This window comes from Taurulus bubalis (assembly GCF_910589615.1).
Source record: "Taurulus bubalis genome assembly, chromosome: 4".
NCBI lineage: Eukaryota > Metazoa > Chordata > Actinopteri > Perciformes > Cottidae > Taurulus > Taurulus bubalis.
Window position 1 is genome coordinate 28,317,439 of NC_136592.1, and position 19,547 is coordinate 28,336,985.

Consider the following 19,547-nt stretch of genomic DNA (forward strand, 5'->3'; position numbering starts at 1 on the left):
AACGTAGCACATCAGTGGTTTGAGCGGTGGAGGAAGTATCAGCATATTTTACTTAAATAAAAGAAAAGTACTAATAAAGTACTGTGAAAATACTCCTCTACAAGTAATAGTCCTGTCGTGAAAATGCTGAAAAAGTGAAAAGTGCAATCATAAAAATGTACTTAAAGTACTCAAGATACACCTCACTAATATAAAACATTGATTCATATGATTCAAAGAAAAATAATTAAATCCTCACATTTGAGAGGCTGGAACAATAGAAGTGACATAATTACATTATTTTTCTTTCTTTTGTTGTCTATCTTATGCATATTTCAATTTATGTTTGTAATTTTGTAAAATTTTAAATATGATATAGGTGGAGGCTTCAAATAAGCCCAGTTGGCTTTTTGTCTCTTCCTGCTCTGTGATATTCATTTTCTGTTATGATTTTTTATTTTATTGTTTGAATTGTGCAAAATAAATAAAAAGTGTTTTTTTCTTTTTTGTACGAAGAAATTAATAAAATAACGATCAAAATAGTTGCCAGTTCATTTCCGGTCTACTTGTGAGCTAGACAACTAATTGTTCAGGCTGTACTATCTGTAAGGTAAGTGTACTGCAGTAAAAAGTACAATACTACTCTGAAGTGTTTGTGAGTACAAACAGAAAGTGGCATGAAAAGAAAATACAAACATCAATGTATAATGAAAGACAGCAGCTGCTCTCAGAAAATACAGGCTGACTCACCAGTGTATATCAATTAGTTATTGAGAGGAACAGAAACTCAAAGCTTATTACTTTATGAAACGTCAGTGATGTTATTTGCCATGCAAACAACAACTAAATGTAATATGAGGGTGAGAACAGCATCACTTACCGTCAGCAGCAGGGGGCGGCTCTCTTTGACGGCCCCCACGCAGCCCAAACAGCCAATCACCATGATTATGGTCCCCACCGCGATGAGCAAGTTGGCTGCCGACAGAGAGGGAAGGGATGATGACAGGGTGGCAAAGTTTCCCTGGGTCACGGAGAGCCAGACTCCCACTCCCAGTATGCCACATCCTCCCAACTGCAGAGGAAACACAGAGAGGCGTCAAGCCGTCAGCGAGGCAGCGAACACAATCAAACTCGTCTTTTTTTACAAGAAAGTTTGAGAAAGTGAACCCCCACTCAAAAAAAAAACCTGACGAACAAAAACAACATTTGGATCATCAGAGGAGCAAAACAATCTGAGCCTCCAAAACAACCCGGTTTGAAGTCGTAGCTAAACATTCGTCAAAATATGCTCATTTGCTTGAATTTGAGGCGAGAACCAGCTGCCAAGTAGCTTAGCTCTGCATGAAGACTGGAAACATGGGGAAGTCTGGCTCTGTGCAACAAAAACAAGATCTGCCCACTAGCACTTCTAAACCTCACTAATTAACATGTCATACCTCGTTTGCTTCAGCCAAACAAAAAGAAGGGCAAAAATGACAAATTGTGTCCTGACATCAAACAATAACACCCTGAAATATCTGCTAGTTGCTTGGCGACTAATCCCTGCCAGGAAACCGTCCCGCTATCCGTCACTGGAATTAGCTTTTTGACAATAACGAGAAATAAAATGTCTTTTGTTTATTTTTTGGCATATTGTGTAACTTTAAGACTAGCCTTTGTCTAGCCGTTTCCTTCTGTTTCCAGTCTTTATGCTAAGCTATGCTAACTTGCAGCTCGGTGTAACTCATGAAATCAGAATAGGAGCATTGGACTGTTTTCAGTGGTTTACAGTACAATGATTTGTTGTTGAGCTCTCTGGGAAGAAAGCCTAATACTGCTACGAAATTTTTCGTGCGAGTAGATTACATGCAAAGTCAACGCACAGACGCCATGCTTTCTACCTTGCTTTAATGCCACACTGGTGACAGAAAATGAGCATAATAAAGTCGTAATAGGAAATGTGATTTTACTACACTGTGACAAGAATGTGGATGAAGCATTAAGTAGCTCCACTGCTCGTTTTAGTCGTAACCACTAAACCGCAACTGTGAGTCAGTTTAGTTTAACCGTTAGCCGGTGGCAATGCCACAGTACAAAATGGCCGCCGCTCTGACCATCCTGCTAGAAATGAATGAGTTTCTATCATGTAGCTCATAGAAATATAATAGGAGTAGAACATATATTGAACAGTTTGCAGTGGTCATAACTAGTACAACATTATTTTACCAAAATAACACTTTTACACCTGTGGTTTGGTTCAAATGGTCAAAATAAAATGGCGGTGACTTAAAGCATGTCATGTAACACGTTGTTGCGCTAAATGTACTTATGTGACTGTTCTGCTTCATGAGCATTATTAGGCCTGATTGCAACTGGACCTGATAAATGATGAATAATGCTTAGTGGTTGGAAAGCAAGGCATCTCTTACTGTAATATTAAAGGAGGGATAGCGGCTGTATGGTCGTTCCTTTCTCACTCGCTTTTTAATGAGGAATTTCTCTTTTATCTTTTCGATGTACGAGGTGGAACTCTGCTCTCGTGTGCTAACACGTTGGTATTTTCACCAAATTATCCTGCATAATTATATAGGGGTATATAGGTTGTTCTAACCGATCTCTTTTAAAGTTCCCTCAATAAGCATATTCATTTAAATAATGCTTAAGATTTTTAATTTAAACCACATATGTACTCTCGCACAATTCACTGAGTGAGTCTGCTTTGCTTTCACGCCAAAGAGCAAACGGCAGAGTTTGAAGCAAACAAGTGAGGTGTGAAAGCTCCCAGAAAGATCCAAAACAACGCTAGCACAGAGATGTTTGGCGCCAGTAAAAGTGATACGTTTGAAGACAAACTCCATATTGTACTCCAAAAAAAAGCGGACAACTTTATGAACTTGAAATACTATTAGAATCAATAATAAAATTGCAACCCCATCTACAGCACTTGGCTGCTTTTGGCATTCATTTGATTAAGATCTGGGTAAAAAAATACTACTAAAATACAACTTATTATTTCTCTTTAGGTCCAGGCAACAAAAGCACGCTGGTTGAGGTTAGGGAAAGACTGTGGTTTTGGTTAAATGTTGATAATCACTTTGTGTTTTGTAAATGAACCTCATGCTGTGTTGAAAAAGGTTTGAAACTAGAGATTGACACCATACATTCATGTTTACAATGTTTACTGAGGGAAAAAATCAAGAGAGAAGTAGAGTCATTTATATAGACTTCTATACAACCAGAGGAGTCGCCCCCTGGTGGTCAGTAGAGAGAATGCCGCTTTAAGACATGAAACATATACTTCTATACAACCAGAGGAGTCGCCCCCTGTTGGTCAGTAGAGAGAATGCAGCTTTAACACATGAAGCATAGACTTCTATACAACCAGAGGAGTCGCCCCCTGGTGGTCAGGAGAGAGAATGCAGCTTTAACACATGAAGCATATACTTCTATACAACCAGAGGAGTCGCCCCCTGGTGGTCAGTAGAGAGAATGCCGCTTTCAGACATGAAACATAGACTTCTATACAACCAGAGGAGTCGTCCCCTGATCGCCATTAGAGAGAATGCAGCTTTAAGACATGAAACATATATTTCTATACAACCAGAAGAGTCGCCCCCTGATGGCCATTAGAGAGAATGCAGCTTTAAGATGCTTTTCAGAATTAAAGGTATCCCAAAATGCCACTTGTACACCTGTGGTTTAGTTCCCATGGTACATATGGACAACTGACATACATTGAGATCCAAAATAATTAGCATTTCTTCAAAACATTTCCTCATTATTTTAATAGTTAACATAATGTGGTCGGCATGACATTTCCTTTAAAACGCGTTCGCTGTTTTCCACTTAATTTCTGGGCGACTGTTGGCCCACCTCAACCCTGTCTCATTGTAATAACTGTTTTGATGCACATTGTTTGTAATTCTTTGAACATTTCAAAGAAAAAAAAGTGTGACTTTTCCATGAATCACACTGCTTAGGCTAATTATCACCTCCACTAAAGAGGTTTGGTGTTTAATATTTCAGAGCAATGTTTGAAGAATCCAGCTGCTCTGGGAGAAAATCTGCACCCTTCGGAGTCCAAAGATGATGTTTCTTCATCTTTGAATTTCCAAAAGAATCACAGCAGGTCTGCCTTCAGAGGCACAGAATGATAACGAAAAACAGTGACAAATATATGAAAGGATCATCAGACGCATCTGTGGGAAACATCCGTCGTACAAACACTCGCACTACGGCCACTTGCCAGATCTCCCAGAGGCAATAAGATTTACATGGCTAAATACACAATTATTGTTTCTCCTCTCTCAACTTTTCTTTCTATTTCCAGCATGAACACAAGTTCTCATTTAATGAGCTCTGGAAGTAGGGCAAGGCGAAAAAGAAAAAAGGGGGCAGGTTTCTGTTCACTTTCTAACACGCCGAGGAGCGTCTCTGGGTCACGATGAACCCTGATTACGCTCCAGAGCTGGCGCCGTGATGAAGATTGGACGCAGTGAGGAGGGCGAGGGATCAAGGAAAGGGATCAAGGAAAGGGAACGCTGAGAATTGATGCTGGTGAACATTTTGAGGTCAGATTCTTCCGCTCATCAGAGTGGAGGATACGAACATAGCAACATCTATAGAATTGTGTGTTTACACATAGCATTTATATCCCATTGCTATCAAGTCATTGCTGGCTTCATCCATCTATTTTAATAGGGGTGCAACGGATCTTAAAACTCATGGTTTAGTTTGTGTCGCGGATGTAAGTCGTGTATCGGATCAGCAAAAAAAAAAGAGAGCAAATATAAGTTTTAGAGTTTTTGCCACCGATAACGATTGCCGATCCATATCGGTCGATAAAGTATATTTAGTTTTGTTATAGAAGCTGGTCTACAGGACTCCACAAGGCTTTAAACCAGTGGTTCTCAAACTACTGTTTTTTTAATCATTTTCTTTATAATCGTTTATTAATCCCAGAGTGGGGGAATTATTCTCTGCATTTTACCCATCCTCACACATATCTCACACTCATTTTGTTTTGTTTGGCACAAATTGAACGTTATTGTTATTATCTTATATTCAGTGCATAAACAGGTTAATTGCAGCCACAGATATAACTTTATTTTAATTGTTCTAACAAAGTGATTGAACATGTTATTTTATTTTTGTCTGATGGAGCAATCTGGTTTACTTGAAACTGATTTTAATTTTCTTTATTCTAATCACAAAAAGTTATTTCAATAACAATTCAGCATGGACCGACCATTTTGATAGAATTTTGTTGCGGCAGAGAAGCATGAACATTTTTCTTCCTCCAAAGTGAGGCGTGACATAAAAGGTTTGAGAACCACTGGTTTAAACCATAAAAATGTCTAAATGATATCCCTTTTCTTTGCTATGTAGTCATAATGATTATTTGCATAAAAACACACAATACTGTACGCATATTGACAGAACAAATCTTTCATTAGTAATTTTAATGATGTATTTTAAGCTGTTTAGAATGAAGTTAAACAAACCATAATTCATCTCTAACATCTATTTTATGTTGCTGTGAAAAAATGACTTCCAGGTTTCCCGCCAAAATCAAAACTTTACAAGATAACATTTGAACACATTATGATAATGTTATAATTTACCTTCGCTCATTACTACTTTTCACTGAACAGAGCCTGCATGCATCACAATGTAACTTAATGGAACCTCCGTACGTTAGCCTTTAGCACGTTTGCGGTGCTGCTTGCTCTCCTGCTATCAGTTTCCACATAGATGTGTTGTTCACAATGTAAATGTGTCAGGGAATAGAAATTATTTGCATAATTGCTACTGAACAAGCAGCAGTACAACTTTATGTCACACTGTGATGGCTAAACTGTAACTAATCCGCTGGATTACGGATCAACATGCTTAGGTTATCTTAGCATAACGACTGGAAACAGAGGGAAACAGCTAGCCTGATTCTAAATCTCGCTACCTCGCATTTTATATCTTATAATTTTCCAAAAAAAATCAAAGTGACTGAACGCCGGGAAACAGTCACACGTCCATTCTACTCTATTCTATTTCTATGCTCAGGATTAACTTCAAGCAAACATTTAATCATCACAGTTCCCTAACCTTGATCTTGTTTGTATTGAAGTTCCTTCCAAGTGGCAGCTTTTACTTTCACTATGATCACATCTGGTCTTGATTAGCACCAAACCCAAAACAAAACTGCCGTTTAAATCTGTACAGTCACACAGATCCGCAGTGTTTAAATGGATAGCGCCATCTGGACCGCCTCCTCTTCTCACAGCACGTCTGTGAGTTTGCAGCAGAGCGTCTGATTCTGGCTGCTGATTAAAACGAGGCCCAGTCAGAGAACATAGTTTTCTTCAATAAATATCACTAAAGGTGGCCCAGGAATGCCCACATTGATATGATTTAGATATGGCGATGAAAGGAAGTCTCTCTGAATTATCTCCCCTATAAAATATACATGCGCGGTGGATTTACTCGACTCCCGGGATAGCGAAGTGTAACACAGGTGGATGGTTTAATGACTACATTCACAGTACGGTGCTGCCAATGCTCTGATCTCGCTGCAATCATCATCTTATAAGTCTACAGGTTCAGGAATACATATTAATATAGGGTAATAACGTCGGTATGATTAAGGTCCTAATCTGAATTTCGATTCACACATGAATAAAATTTGAAGCTCTCGGGGGCCGAGGATTAGTTCATGAGTACCGCAGCATGAAATGTTAGTTTGAATTCCCAAACTTCATGTATTATTTCTACTGTGACACTTTGATGTGTGAATCATGTATTCATTTCCCCCCAAAAGAGTGAAACCTGGTCTCCTCTCACAGTGGTAGCCTGGTGATGAGGGTTTTCTTTCAACGTCTCATGTTTCCAAAAGGGTGATGAGGTAGTTGTTTGTTAAATAATTAGTATTGCTCAGAACCTCAGGGCAGATTGTGTTGCATCATAGACACGTTAAGTATTAATAAACTATTAATAAACAGGGTGCGGAGCTTCAGGAGAATTTTGTAACTTTGCACACTTAAGAGCTTTTCATACGTGACTCTGTCACAAATAGTTTACTGATAAAAGCCCTATTTACCTGTCAAGGGATTAAATGGAAAAGGGCTAATTCATTTTTAGATGCTTATAGGTGGTCTAATGAATCTACCATTTAATACTTGACTTCTTTATTTACAGGGCTTGTACAAAGGCAATAAAGTAGTCCACGATTATGTGTTATAAGTAACACTAATTCCCTCCTCAACATTGTGTAGGTTGGTTTTCGGGGCTTTGCTGCTTACACTCGACGTCTTCTTGCTTCTCCATAGTGCATTTTGTTCGTACGCCCTCTGGTGTAACGGAGAATAATGCAACGAACATTGAGCTTAAAAGCATTGTTTCTGAGGCCTCGGAGCTCGTGCGTAATCTGCAGCGACGCCGAGTGTGAACAAAGCTTCAAGCCAGCGGGCATTCAGGAAGCTTTACATGTCGAAACCCAAGAATTACAACTTCCTGGTCCGTCACGTGATGCCATTGGTGCCGAAGAGACTGTTTCACAAAGCATTACATTGGGTGACTTAAGGGCCTTGCACACAGCGAGACATGCGGCTTATTACTTAAACACTGGTTTCAGATCAGTTCTCCGTATCGCTATCCGTCAACCTTGTGATCAAAGGACCGCTCTCTTTCTCCTGAGCCACGGCTGCCTGTAAAGATAAGGGCTTAAAGATATAGATATAGTTAAAAAAAAAAGGATATTATCCTGGTTATAATTTAAACACTGACACCAATGTGTATTAATCAGGTTAATATGGTCATTTCTAGATTGTAAGCCAAAGTCCTATGTTAAAAATGCACCATTCCTTTCCAGGACATCATATTAAAACAAAAGATTAAGGTTCAGTTCAGGTGCAGGTTCAAGCGATTTGATTGATTTGGTTGATAAAAAGATCATGGTTTCGGTTAAAACAACTTCTTGGTTCAGGGTTAGGGTCCAGGTTAAAAAACTCTGCCGTGTTAAAATCCAATGTTTTGTTGATCCTCCTCCATCTAGACTTTGGCTGCTCACCAACGCCACATTATTTACTACTTTAATCCCAATAGACAACATTCACAAATCCTACAGGGCAATGCTTTTTTATGCAAAATGACTTATTTCCAAGAAACTTGTGCTCAAATCTCTGGTAGTGTATTTTTAAACCCCTAAACCAGGAGCCTTAAGTGTACGTTCACATGGATGCGGCTCTGCACATACAACAAGCCTTCTACTGTCTTCTTTTTGGGGCATTTTCCACCATGCGCGACAGCTAACCGTTAGCATACTGACAGCGTTGATCGAGCGACACGCAAACAAATCAGTGATGAATTCAATCTAAAATGTGCATTGCGGATGTTTTGATGTTAGGTTAGGTGTTGCTGAGTGAGACACAAGAACACACGATTCAAAGTGGCGCTTTAGTGTGATTCTTTGTGGAGAAACTCAGTTTTGCAGATCTGTCGATGAAATCAAATAATCAATTAGTCGGCAAAATCGACTACAAATCTTTTTGGTCGAGGACGGCCCTAATTTACTGAAATAACCGACGCTGCCGGCTCTTTTTTTCTTTGGAGGACGTCTACTTTCAGCTCAGGCTTGATCTACACCGGCTTCTGAGAAGAAAAAACATCTGGCTCTTTAGCTGCTGGGTGTTTGATTTTCTCCTCCAGCAGTCGGTGGGCAGGTCGGGGAAGGTACACCTGGCTCGTCTAAGCTGCTTTCCTGAAATCCTTTTCGTGGGCGGGCTGGAGTGAGCCTCCGGGGTTCAAACACGTTCACGAGCAGCTTGAGAACCAAAACTAAATCCATGTGGAGCTGCTTTTGTCTTGGATTTCGATTTCCAGTGGACTCGGCACAATGAGCAATCCTTTTACTCTACACAGATTCATTTGATTTGTACATACAATATTTAACTAAATGGAACATTACACTGATTTGCCCGATGAGGCATGACATTAAACTTCAATATTTTGAACTGAGAAAGGCCATAAATGCTTTATCACAGATTAAATTTGAATAACATCTGAAAGGTTAATAACTTCTGTTAGACTGCGTGGCCCAAGGCCTTCCTGTATCCCTTCTGAGGATCGACGTTTGGTAAATGTTTCCATCTGACATTTTAGTTTCCATCCACACCAGCCCTCGCGCTTCCCGGGTGTCAGGACTGAGCACCTTTTGAGAACAAGACTGGGCGGCCATCATTGATAATCGTTTTTTGTTTTGTTTTGTTTGAACCATTAAAACAAACATTAAATCCTCCGCCGTCAGGACATTCTACCGTGTCCAAAGCAAGGCGCTGTAGAATTCCTGCTGGAAACTACACAACACTGAATGTTTCAAATAGACGAATGTAAAGACTTTCTGACATGGGACAAGTCCCAAATGGCAAATGACTAGGTTGAGTTAGGAAGCTGATTGAAAACAAAAAGTATTTAATCCAAATCAGATGATATAATCCATAGAGTCATCTCAGCTAAATCACACACACTCACAAATAATTCCCAGTCTCTTCTAGTAACCAATGCAGATCATCGTGAATGTAGTTTCTGAGGTTTTGAGATTTCTGCCATTAAGACTCGCTGTCAAACGTACTCAATGGAGGCGAATGGCATCAGATGTGTAGTTCCCACAGCAATGAAAAACGTTTAAAAAAAACACCATTAAAAAGTACGGTCGGCACAAGTGCTTCTCCACTATATAACTTCAGAATAAAATATTTCAGGAGAAAAGTTGGTGGTTTATCAGCGTGTGATTATTATGTATTTGTGTATTTTCATGTGTCATTGGGTTTGGCTTTTTGGCTTTTTGTGTGCCACTTATCGGCACGTGAAACGGTCGCGGTTAGGTTTAGTTAGTTGGGTTTAGGAAAAACATTATACTTGTGCTTGGTTAAAATAACTACGTCAACAAAGTAAATATCATACGTAAACAACGTAACATAAGTATGGAAAAACCTCACTCACGTAAAACAACAACAACGACTCTTTGAGTGCCACTACAAGTCCCATTTGCTTGTCACACTACATGCCGTGTTGAGTGTATCATCGTTATGAGGATGCGTTTACAGACTACACGGTGTACAAATGACACGCAAAAAGCAAGTGACAGTGTTTTTTTATAGCTAAATGACCTACAAATTGGATTATCCCGAGGTACCAGGATGCTATTGAGTCTTCAGACCATCAGGAGAGATTGAAAGAGATCCTGAAAGAGTAATAAAATTAGTTTATCGACATAGGAAAGTTGAAGAAAAGTCTTTCTATGGCAATCAGATCCCATCGTTACGTCATATTTAAGGGGGTTTCTCTAAGGGTGTGGAGGATGGTTACACTGCCCTGACAATTGTGACAATTTTACAGAGATTTTGTGGCAAACTCTGGTCGCTATAACTGATGGTGAACGCCTCCAGTCGGCTGATGATTGAGTTGGAACCAGGAACAAACAGAGAGGAGAGCAAGAGTGAAGAGAGCAAGCGTGAAGATCGTCTCACTGATTGAACCGACGCTAAGAATAAAATAACTTTTACAAACTTTTGTTCTATCGGCTGCAGCAGGAACAGCCTGGTTTCGTAGTGAAGACACCAGTAATGTGGGTGGTCTCTGTTTATTGATTTTCTTTCTCTCTTTTTGCTCCAGCCTTTTGCACAATCCAACCACATTTGTTTGCTGAAAAGCTTTGAACTCAAGTGAAATATAAACTTAGCAGGCTGGATAGCAGATTTATCTTGCTAACAGGTTGAAGTGTTGAGAGTAAATTGTATATTCTTTAAGATACTCGTTTTATCCACCAGCTCTCCTGAGGGCTATGCACTCCCTCCGTGGTGTTATTTTCAAATGTCGGCCCCTAGTCAGCAGGAAAACGCCGATCATTCAGTTATTCTTAGGCTTCTATTGGAAGCAGAGGATGAACATGATCTTGATATATGACTCAACTAGAATTAACGCCTATGAATTGTAATGCCATTGCTGATGAATTTACATCCACATCGGTCCAAAATGTTCATGAATTGCATTTTAATTATTGAGTTATGGCTAAAAGTGTGTTCTGTGAGGTCACAGTCAAAATTGACCAACAGAGTCTCATCAATTCAGTCTCCAGTGCCGAAAACATAATGCCTCTGCACACTGGTGTCACTGGAGTGGAGGCACGGAAATCCAGTACAGGATTACACTTGTCATTTGGCGCCCATAAAACTTGATTTTGTAAAAAAAACTAAAAGCGTATTTGAGAGATTTTTCAAGGTGGTTGTGATGGAACACAACTAGAGCTGGGCTCAGCTAGTAGAAATTGTTGAAAGACATTTGCTCAGCAAAGCAAATGCCATCCGTGATTGCCATGGTCGACCCCATGGAGGAGTTTATGAGAGCTGCTTCAGAGCACTTACTTCGTTGGTAGGCAGTATCTTTTGGCATCATTGGGCAAAAAGTCCAAACATAACCTTTCAGCATATTGTAATTAAAGTGGTTTGAGTGAAAACTATACTTCTGTTTTCAGGCTTCAGTCAATCTGGCCCATGACCGGAGATTCTGGCCAGTCACAGCTGTTCCTATTGACCCGGTATTGGCTGAATACAGATTCACATGCACATCCAGGTCACTGTGAGGACGGGTGTTTAAGAATGAATGACTAGTATTTGTACAGGTTACTGCAAGAAGGATGATGAAAGTCAAACACGTCAAAGTTAAAACATGATCCCAGTGGGTGTTGGGAACCGTAGAATTAGGTCTCTGCTCTTTGCAGATGATGTGGTTCTGTTTGTTCCATCAGACCATGACCTCCAGCACGCAACCGAGTGTAAAGTGGTTGTGATGACAGTCGGTACCTCCGAGTCTGAGGCCATGATTCTCTGCCGGATAACGGTGGGATCGGGTCCTGTTCATGGATTGTGAGACGGATAGGCGGTTTGATGCGGCGTCAGCAGTGATGCTGGCTGAAATACCCTCCTTAGCCTGCTACCCCCACAACCCGCCACGGATAAGCTGAAGATAATGGATGGTTGGTGCTATGAATACTCGTACAGCTTCTTGTATGAAGCTTGTGCACATGGGTGTGCTCGTCTGGAGGGAGGGGCGTAGGACAAAGGGCAGAGCGGCAGGATTTTCTAATTCTGGCATTTGGCTTGTCTTTTCCAGAAAACTTGAATTACAAAATATGCTGAAAGGCTTTTTATGGAATTGTTGCCGTATGCCCTATAAACACACAGCCTACTCCAGCTGTGAATACAGCCGCAAAAACAAGAAAAGGTTTATGTATAATCTCATCTTCACATTAAAATATAACTGCTTTAGCACATAACAGTTTTGTATGGACAAAACGTTCATTCATGTTTTTACATGTGTAACATGGAGCACTTTGTGTCAACAAACATTGAGACTTACGAGTGCTCACAACGTTGAATCCTCTTATTCCAAACAGAAAAATGTAAACTTAATAAGCCCAAATCATGCATTCTGCAAAATGAGTGTTTTTGAGCCAAACAGGAAAAACCTTTGGGCTGTTTGCTGCTTTCGGATTGGGAATTTGAAGATGCTCGACATCCGACCAAATTGTTGCCATGGAGAGCGGAAACACCAAACTTCCCTCCAGCGCCTCATTCTCTGGTTATATTCAGACCTCAAGTGCAGAGAGACGCTTCAACACAAACCCAGGCAGCTAGAAGCACAGTAGATAAATGTCATCATCAAAATGCGCTGCTAATTAAATCAAGACAAACTAACATCTTTAAGCCAATGTGTTGAACATATGTTAGGAAAATGAAACTGGTAATTGAAAACATTGCATAGTTTGTCAACGCATAAACTATGGAAGGTTATTAACACCAATCAAGTTTCACACCAGCAGTCAATTTGCAAAGACAAACTGCACCCCTCCCCCATCCATTTTCCATTTAAAGTAATTTATGGCTAATGCTACGCCCAATGTTCCCCTCATCTGTTCATTTTGGCAAAGTAGTTTTTTACTAGTAGTGAGAAGAGAAGAGAGGAGAAAATAACAAAAACATCCTTCTTGTTTGCAGCAGGAATAATGCATCATGTGAGAAAAAGGATCTCACGTGAAATCAAAGAGTCAATAATGGACCGTGAAATGCATTATGCGGTGCATTCATTATAATGCTTTGCTCTTTGATCTGGATTGTCGCAGGAGGTACACGATTACGTTTCATCATTGATGTGAAAGGCAAAAAGAAAATATGCTGATTTAAACCTACTGAATATGACATGAAGCCACAAAGACGGTGATAACCAGTTATTCCCTCTCTGAACATTTGACAAACATTAAGGAAGTCGTTGCTTTGTAAACCTCAGACACTCAAACTAAATTCTGCATTATTTTAAGTTGAGATTTACATAAACCTGTTACAATGCATCCATAATCGTGTCACTCTAGAAACATTATGCAATTTAAAGGCCTTTGGAGCTTGTGTCACACTTTCATATGGTGTAAAAAAAGCATACTCACTAATCATATCAAGAGATTTGCCTCTTCATGTAAGTGATTTAAGGGACAGACAAATCTCATCCCACAAATCTCTTATTTGATCTTCTTTGACATGAAATTGCTTTGCCAGAATTTAGCAATTCATGGCGGGAAAGATTAGAGCCCACGGAAAATATACTGTAGAAGGGTTGATGCGTCATTGAGACAAACTCTCCCTCCTACCCGCAGGCCTATGCAATTCCTCACCTGTCCACTAGTTGGCCATTTTTAGTTTTTAGTTTTAGCACATCTGTACTTGGTTTAATTATCAGCGTCGGACGTCATGATTTATTATTTTCTCAACGTGAAGTTGATTCCTGGTATTGAGGGCCGGGTCATGGAAGAGGGTGGGATGGGCTATATCTGGTGTCCCTGGTTCTTTAAATCAAAGTCCCTTTGATATTTTCACATTGACAATGTTTCCTCACACTTCGAGGACACACCTCCTACAGTTGTCGCCCCCTCTGTTGCATGTTTTAGGTTTGCAGGGAGGGAGGGAAATTGAGGGAAATCCAAGTCCAAGGAAGAGCGCTGAGCTTCGAAGCAAATTTAGTGGCCAAACTGTGGAATTACATGCCCCAGAAAGACTTTCCCCCATAGACTTATATTGGAAAAGTGACAACTGTAAGTCAGCAGATATTTTGTTGTTGTTGTGAAAATCAACTTCCAAGTACAAACCCTTAAATTGACATTATTTAAATTATAATTTTGTAAAAGTTGTAAAATGTACTGATATACAAATCCCTCGTTATTTTCCTTCCTCAGTTTATATGAATGAGCCAGAAAACGAGGTTTGATCGAGTGCTGGGGGCGGAGTTAAAGGAAACGCTAGTGCGCTTGCTCTTTAGGTCCATGGATGCAGAACCAGTGCAGAACATCCAGGTAATGATATACTCTGAATACAAACATTTTGGGCCTAATGCACTTGAGCACTGAGCCACTGAGCAACATTCATTGCCTCCCCACAGCTCTCAACATGGCGATGACTGAGCCGGTGGCTTGCAGCTAACGGTGCAAACAGCGCAAACAACGGCAACAGTGCTGACAGCTAAGCGTGTTTACCTGAGGGGAACCGGAGGGTTGGCGCTACGCTTCCACAACAACATCACCTGCAACCAGTGCTAACTGCTAGCCTGCTAACATGTACTGAAAGGGATGTACTGTGTACATGTTCATGTCAAAATAGCATGAAAGAAGCTTGGATTACAACTCACACGGAAGAGGCTCATCCAGTTGCACAGAGGATGGGAGACGTCCTTCCTAGCTCAGATAGACATTAATCTTCTGCCATTATATTAATGCTCTGAATGTCATCCAGAGAACCTTTAAGGAGGTTGTTTTGGTAAGTTTGAAAAGAAGCTCACTTCCCTGTTTTTGCTGCTTTTGCTGACCTCCTACAGTGTACGTCTCACCTTGCTGCAGTGATCTATAAGTGTTCTCCGAGGGGTGGTCACTTCATCATAACATCCCCGCTGGATGTGTTTATGGGTGCATCAGGACACACTTTAACTACAGCTGTGCAGCGATACACTGATTTACAGCTCGCTGTTCTTCTAGTAACCTTGTCTCAAAGAACTGCTCCGAAAACTTTTCTTTTGCCCGGCCCGTTTGTCTGCATTTTGGGAAGGATTTCTGTTGCCAGTAGGAGTTTGTTGGCAGGTCACGTCTATGTTTAATCTAGCATGAGATAAAGGCACACATTTAAGATGCATTATGCTTTCAGGGTGGTATCTGTCTGTGGGTTTGTACCTGATGTGGGTGCATGCTGAATATCTGAATGCAAGTTTGACGAATTCATTCCAGCCCCTGAATGCTTCACCCGACAAACAAATCTGATCTCTATCTTATTCTATTTGCAGAGTTGGTGTGATGAAATGTAATAAAAAGCCGGGAGGATACGGTGCTACACAATCAAACAGCCTCTGCTGTAATATTATACCGATGCAATAAGCTCCAGTTAAGTGGGTTTTAAAACAGAACGTGTGACGTAATATATGATGAAGCAGTTCAGTAAAGTTGCCCTGAATTCATCATGGAATGACAAATGAATAGCGTGAATTACAAGCATGTAGAAAAGCTCCAAAACAATAAAAAACGTTTGATAAAAGACTTCATAATTCGTTAGCGTTACCGCAAAAGTCTCCGTGAGAATCAATTTCTTCATGATTCGTTCTGCAGAGGGACGCTGCGAAATGATGTTTTTCAGTCCCTGCTGGGTTTATGAAGTGCATTTCTTTTTAGACATTAGTTGGGTAGTTTCCCGTCGTGTGTGTGTGTGTGTGTGTGTGTGTGTGTGTGTGTTTGTGTGTGTGTGTGTGTGTGTGTGTGTGCGTGTGTGTGTGTGTGTGTGTAATGGAATTTCAGCAGAGATGAAAAAAAATGGAGCTGACGGGGCCAAATGTCCTACAAAGTGCAGTACAAGAACAAAAGCCTGTTAATTTTCTATTAGCACAACAAAAGGCATTTAAGTATCGCTGTTTTTTTATGTGCTTTAATAATTTATTAAACAAAGTATCTGGGGTGAATATTTGACCACAGCTCTTTCACAACTGTTAAACTGTGATATTTATATTTCCTTTTTGAAGTCTTGATCTTTCAGAGGAGTAAACAAAGCTCACTGCCTCACTTCATGGGTCTTTCTTGGCGCAATTTCACTTCTCTGCATACTAAATATGTTGTGAGTGTGCAGTTGTTTGACAGTTAATCGAACCCTAAAAGACCAGAAAGACTATTCTTTCGATCAGCATCTCACTATAAGTGATTAGATTCGACATGAAGACGTGTTTTTGTCACACTCACACAACCTCTGTTTGGCCACTGACCTCTTAATAAGTATAAAATAAGGCCTTTTTTTAGTTTAATCCAAACTTTAACTTTAACTGCATATTTAGCAATGCATAGTAATGATGTAAGTATTTCATTTAAAACTAAATGTTATGCAACTATAACATCACATGTGTGTTTCATATTCTTTGATCAGATAGGTCTTGATTTAAAGATGCTATAAATGAAATTGGACGTGTTTCTGTTGCCTCTTGACAGCTCTCAACATGGCGCCGGCTGCTAACAGCGCAAACAACAGCAACAGTGCTGATGTTACTAACAGTGTTTACCTGAGAGGGAGCTGGAGGCTGGGTGCCAGTAAAGTACATTTTCTTATTAAATTCCTGCACAGTTGGTTTCTTTTGTTAAATAAAAAAAATTTCTAACTGATATCGCTCAGGGTCGGGTATAAAAAAAAGAGGGGAATATTGCTACAAATATGAAAAAGTGTCTCCAAAGATTTCAGTATTTAATCAACAAGCAGTATTTTTTTAATCATTCAGCCGAGTTTTGGATTTCTTTCTCGACCAAACAGAAGTTGAAGAAATAAGGATTTGAACTTGGAAGAAAATGTAAAAAAAGTCAGAGAGGACTCGCTGATGCCGACTCCTTCACGCAAAGAAGAAGGAGGGAAGCTACACGACAGCCTCCCATTAAGAGTAATATCCCAGTCTTTGTTTGTATCAATAGAGACTATTTACTAAATAGAGCGGTTTTATTAACTGATTTCCAGCGAATAACAGAGAGAGTGTGAATGAGGAAATGTGGAGCCAGCTCATCCCTCCACATTAACGTTTACATTTACATGCACTGATTGGTTAAATAATGATTCAGATCTTTTTACTTCAATAAGGTTCTGAATACATTCATGTGAAAGTAGATTGCATTCCAACTCAATCTTTCATCTTAATATCGGATGTATATCTGATTTCTTTCAAAATTATCATCAACGGATTAATTAATTATGAAAATACTGGTAAATTGCAGCACTAAACCTCTTACAAACAGCCAACAAATACCGGTTTCCATGCGTTCATATTCTAAACACAGTCATTATCACACAGTCATTATCACACAGCACAAGCACAGAAATAACCAATATATCTACATTTTGTCCTGAACACAACCCAAAAAGCTGATGAGTCCACAACTTGTTTCGTTTCTACAGAGGTTAACCCGTTACAACGGCCGCAATGGGACCGATACACTTCAACAAAATGGCCGCCGCTGTGACCGTCCTGCGAACCTGGACTTGAATGGGAATATCCCTCCTGCTCCCATTTTCTTTCCATGGGATATTCAGTACCTAACATTGTGCCCAAGTACAAACAGTACTCCGCCACTGGATGCTGGAAATGTTTTGCAGCTATTCTCTCCTGGATCTGGCTTCCTTTCATCACACACACACACACACACACACACAGTGGAATTTCTAAATACCCGCCTCTGGCGTCTCAGCATCCGTCCAACTGAGCCTGCAGCGCCTCATGAAGCCTGGCAAACTCACAGACGGGCAGAGTTAGCTCACAGTTAGCGCTCACCGTTAGCCACATCGCACCTGCAGAGGAGGGCACGGCTCGGCTCTCAAACACTGACCTACTTTTTTCTGTTAAAGCCCGACGGCCTCAGCTCGGCCTGGAAATCGGTTGTTCTCCACTTCGGAGGAGAAAAGGGTCCGGACAGCAGAGCGAGAGGTGGAGGACGTTGGATAAGAAGAGCCGTCTTTAAAGACAATATTCCACGTCATATTCTCGCTTGCATTCAGACGCGCATATTCCAGTTATCGTAAAAAAAAAAACGACCCCATCACAGAGGCCAGTGAATCCCATGGGATATTTTGAGCGTTTCCAAAAACCTGTTGATATCCAAGTCCTTCATACTGTTTGAAGACATGTTTAGTTTAGTTTATTTTCTGGATCCCCATTAGCTGACGCCTTAGCGGCCGCTAATCTTCCTGGGGTCCACAGAAAGAAACATGCAAAACATAATGTGAAACAAACAGTTAAAAATAATACAAATAGAATCAAAATAAAATAGTACAGTCAGATACCTAGTGCAGTTCAACCATAATTTATACAAGAAAAAACAGATGACTAAAAAGCAAAGGAAACCATCAAGTGATTGATGTGCTGAGGTGCGCCTTTAATTGTTTTTTGAATGACAGATTATTACCAGTATGACTAATATGAGGAGGTAGTGAATTCCAAGCAGTAATTGCACGAAAAATAACTATGTTTGAGGAGGTTTGTTCTTGGGGTTGGAGGTATCAAGTGACCTAAGCTAGCATTCCTTGTGAGATGGTTATGTCTGTTAAATGAATATTGTAATTGATTGAAGAAATAGTCAGGTGTCTGATTAAATACTACCTTCCTGAAAAACGTGAGGAGGCTATAGTGAAGTGGAGTTTCCACTGAGAACCATGACAGGCGAGAGTGCATATATGCTGTGTTAATTCTAATTGAACACACATGTATTTATAAAGTAGCTGCGTTTCTCCTTCAGAAAGGTCATCTTTTTGTCGTCATCAGTAGCGCCTTACATTTGAAGATACAAACACACAAGATAAAAGATCAAATATATAAAGAAGCAACAGGGATGAAAGATATATACAAATTAAAATAAAGTCATACATATATATATTTAAATATATATATTTAGATCTTGTGATCTTGTTGTCACCCTCACCCACTTTTCTCTTTCCATTTAGCGCATTTTACACTTCCACTTCATGCACTCAGGCGCGACTCCCACCGACACCTCGGAAAGAGTGCGACAAAAGTAAAAAAAAACTTCAATTACATCCGAATTTCCAAAGGACTTCCACTGTCCTCCTGGGAAAGGAGAATCCAGCTGGCCTCGTTCCACTTACACCTCTCCCCAGTATGTAAATCAAAATGTATTTAACCCAGCGGGTCAAACTGTGCTGCTAGTAGTTTATTCCTAAGGTTGCGTGTGCGTGTGCGTGTGCTATATAATACACTGTGCTCGTCATCCAAATGCAATCTCAACTCTCAAACTGCGTTAAGACGCCAATTACCGAGTCCACGCAGGAGGGAAGCTCAGCAAACTCAAAGATCTCTGCAGGCGTCTGCTGCCGTCCACAATCCACAGCTACACATTAGTGAGGGGAAGATATCTGCATCCAGGAACTACGGAGACTTCCTTTTTTTTTAACCTCGGCCGCACGGCGTTTCACACTAAATCATCTCTGTGAGTCCGGATGCTCGATATCTTCCGATCTGGTGGGAGGCTGTGAGGC

General features: G+C 40.3%; 1 protein-coding gene across 1 annotated transcript in view; it reads right to left on the reverse strand.

Annotated features, from left to right (window-relative positions):
* The window catches only part of tspan4a (tetraspanin 4a), a gene marked incomplete at its 5' end in the record, with an annotated part of 99,089 nt that overhangs the window by 44,798 nt on the left and 34,744 nt on the right, over positions 1-19,547 (reverse strand). Inside the window, one exon of the mRNA XM_079216427.1 lies at positions 860-1,051. Coding sequence (XP_079072553.1) covers positions 860-1,051 — 192 coding nt within the window. The remainder of the gene's footprint in view (positions 1-859; positions 1,052-19,547) is intronic.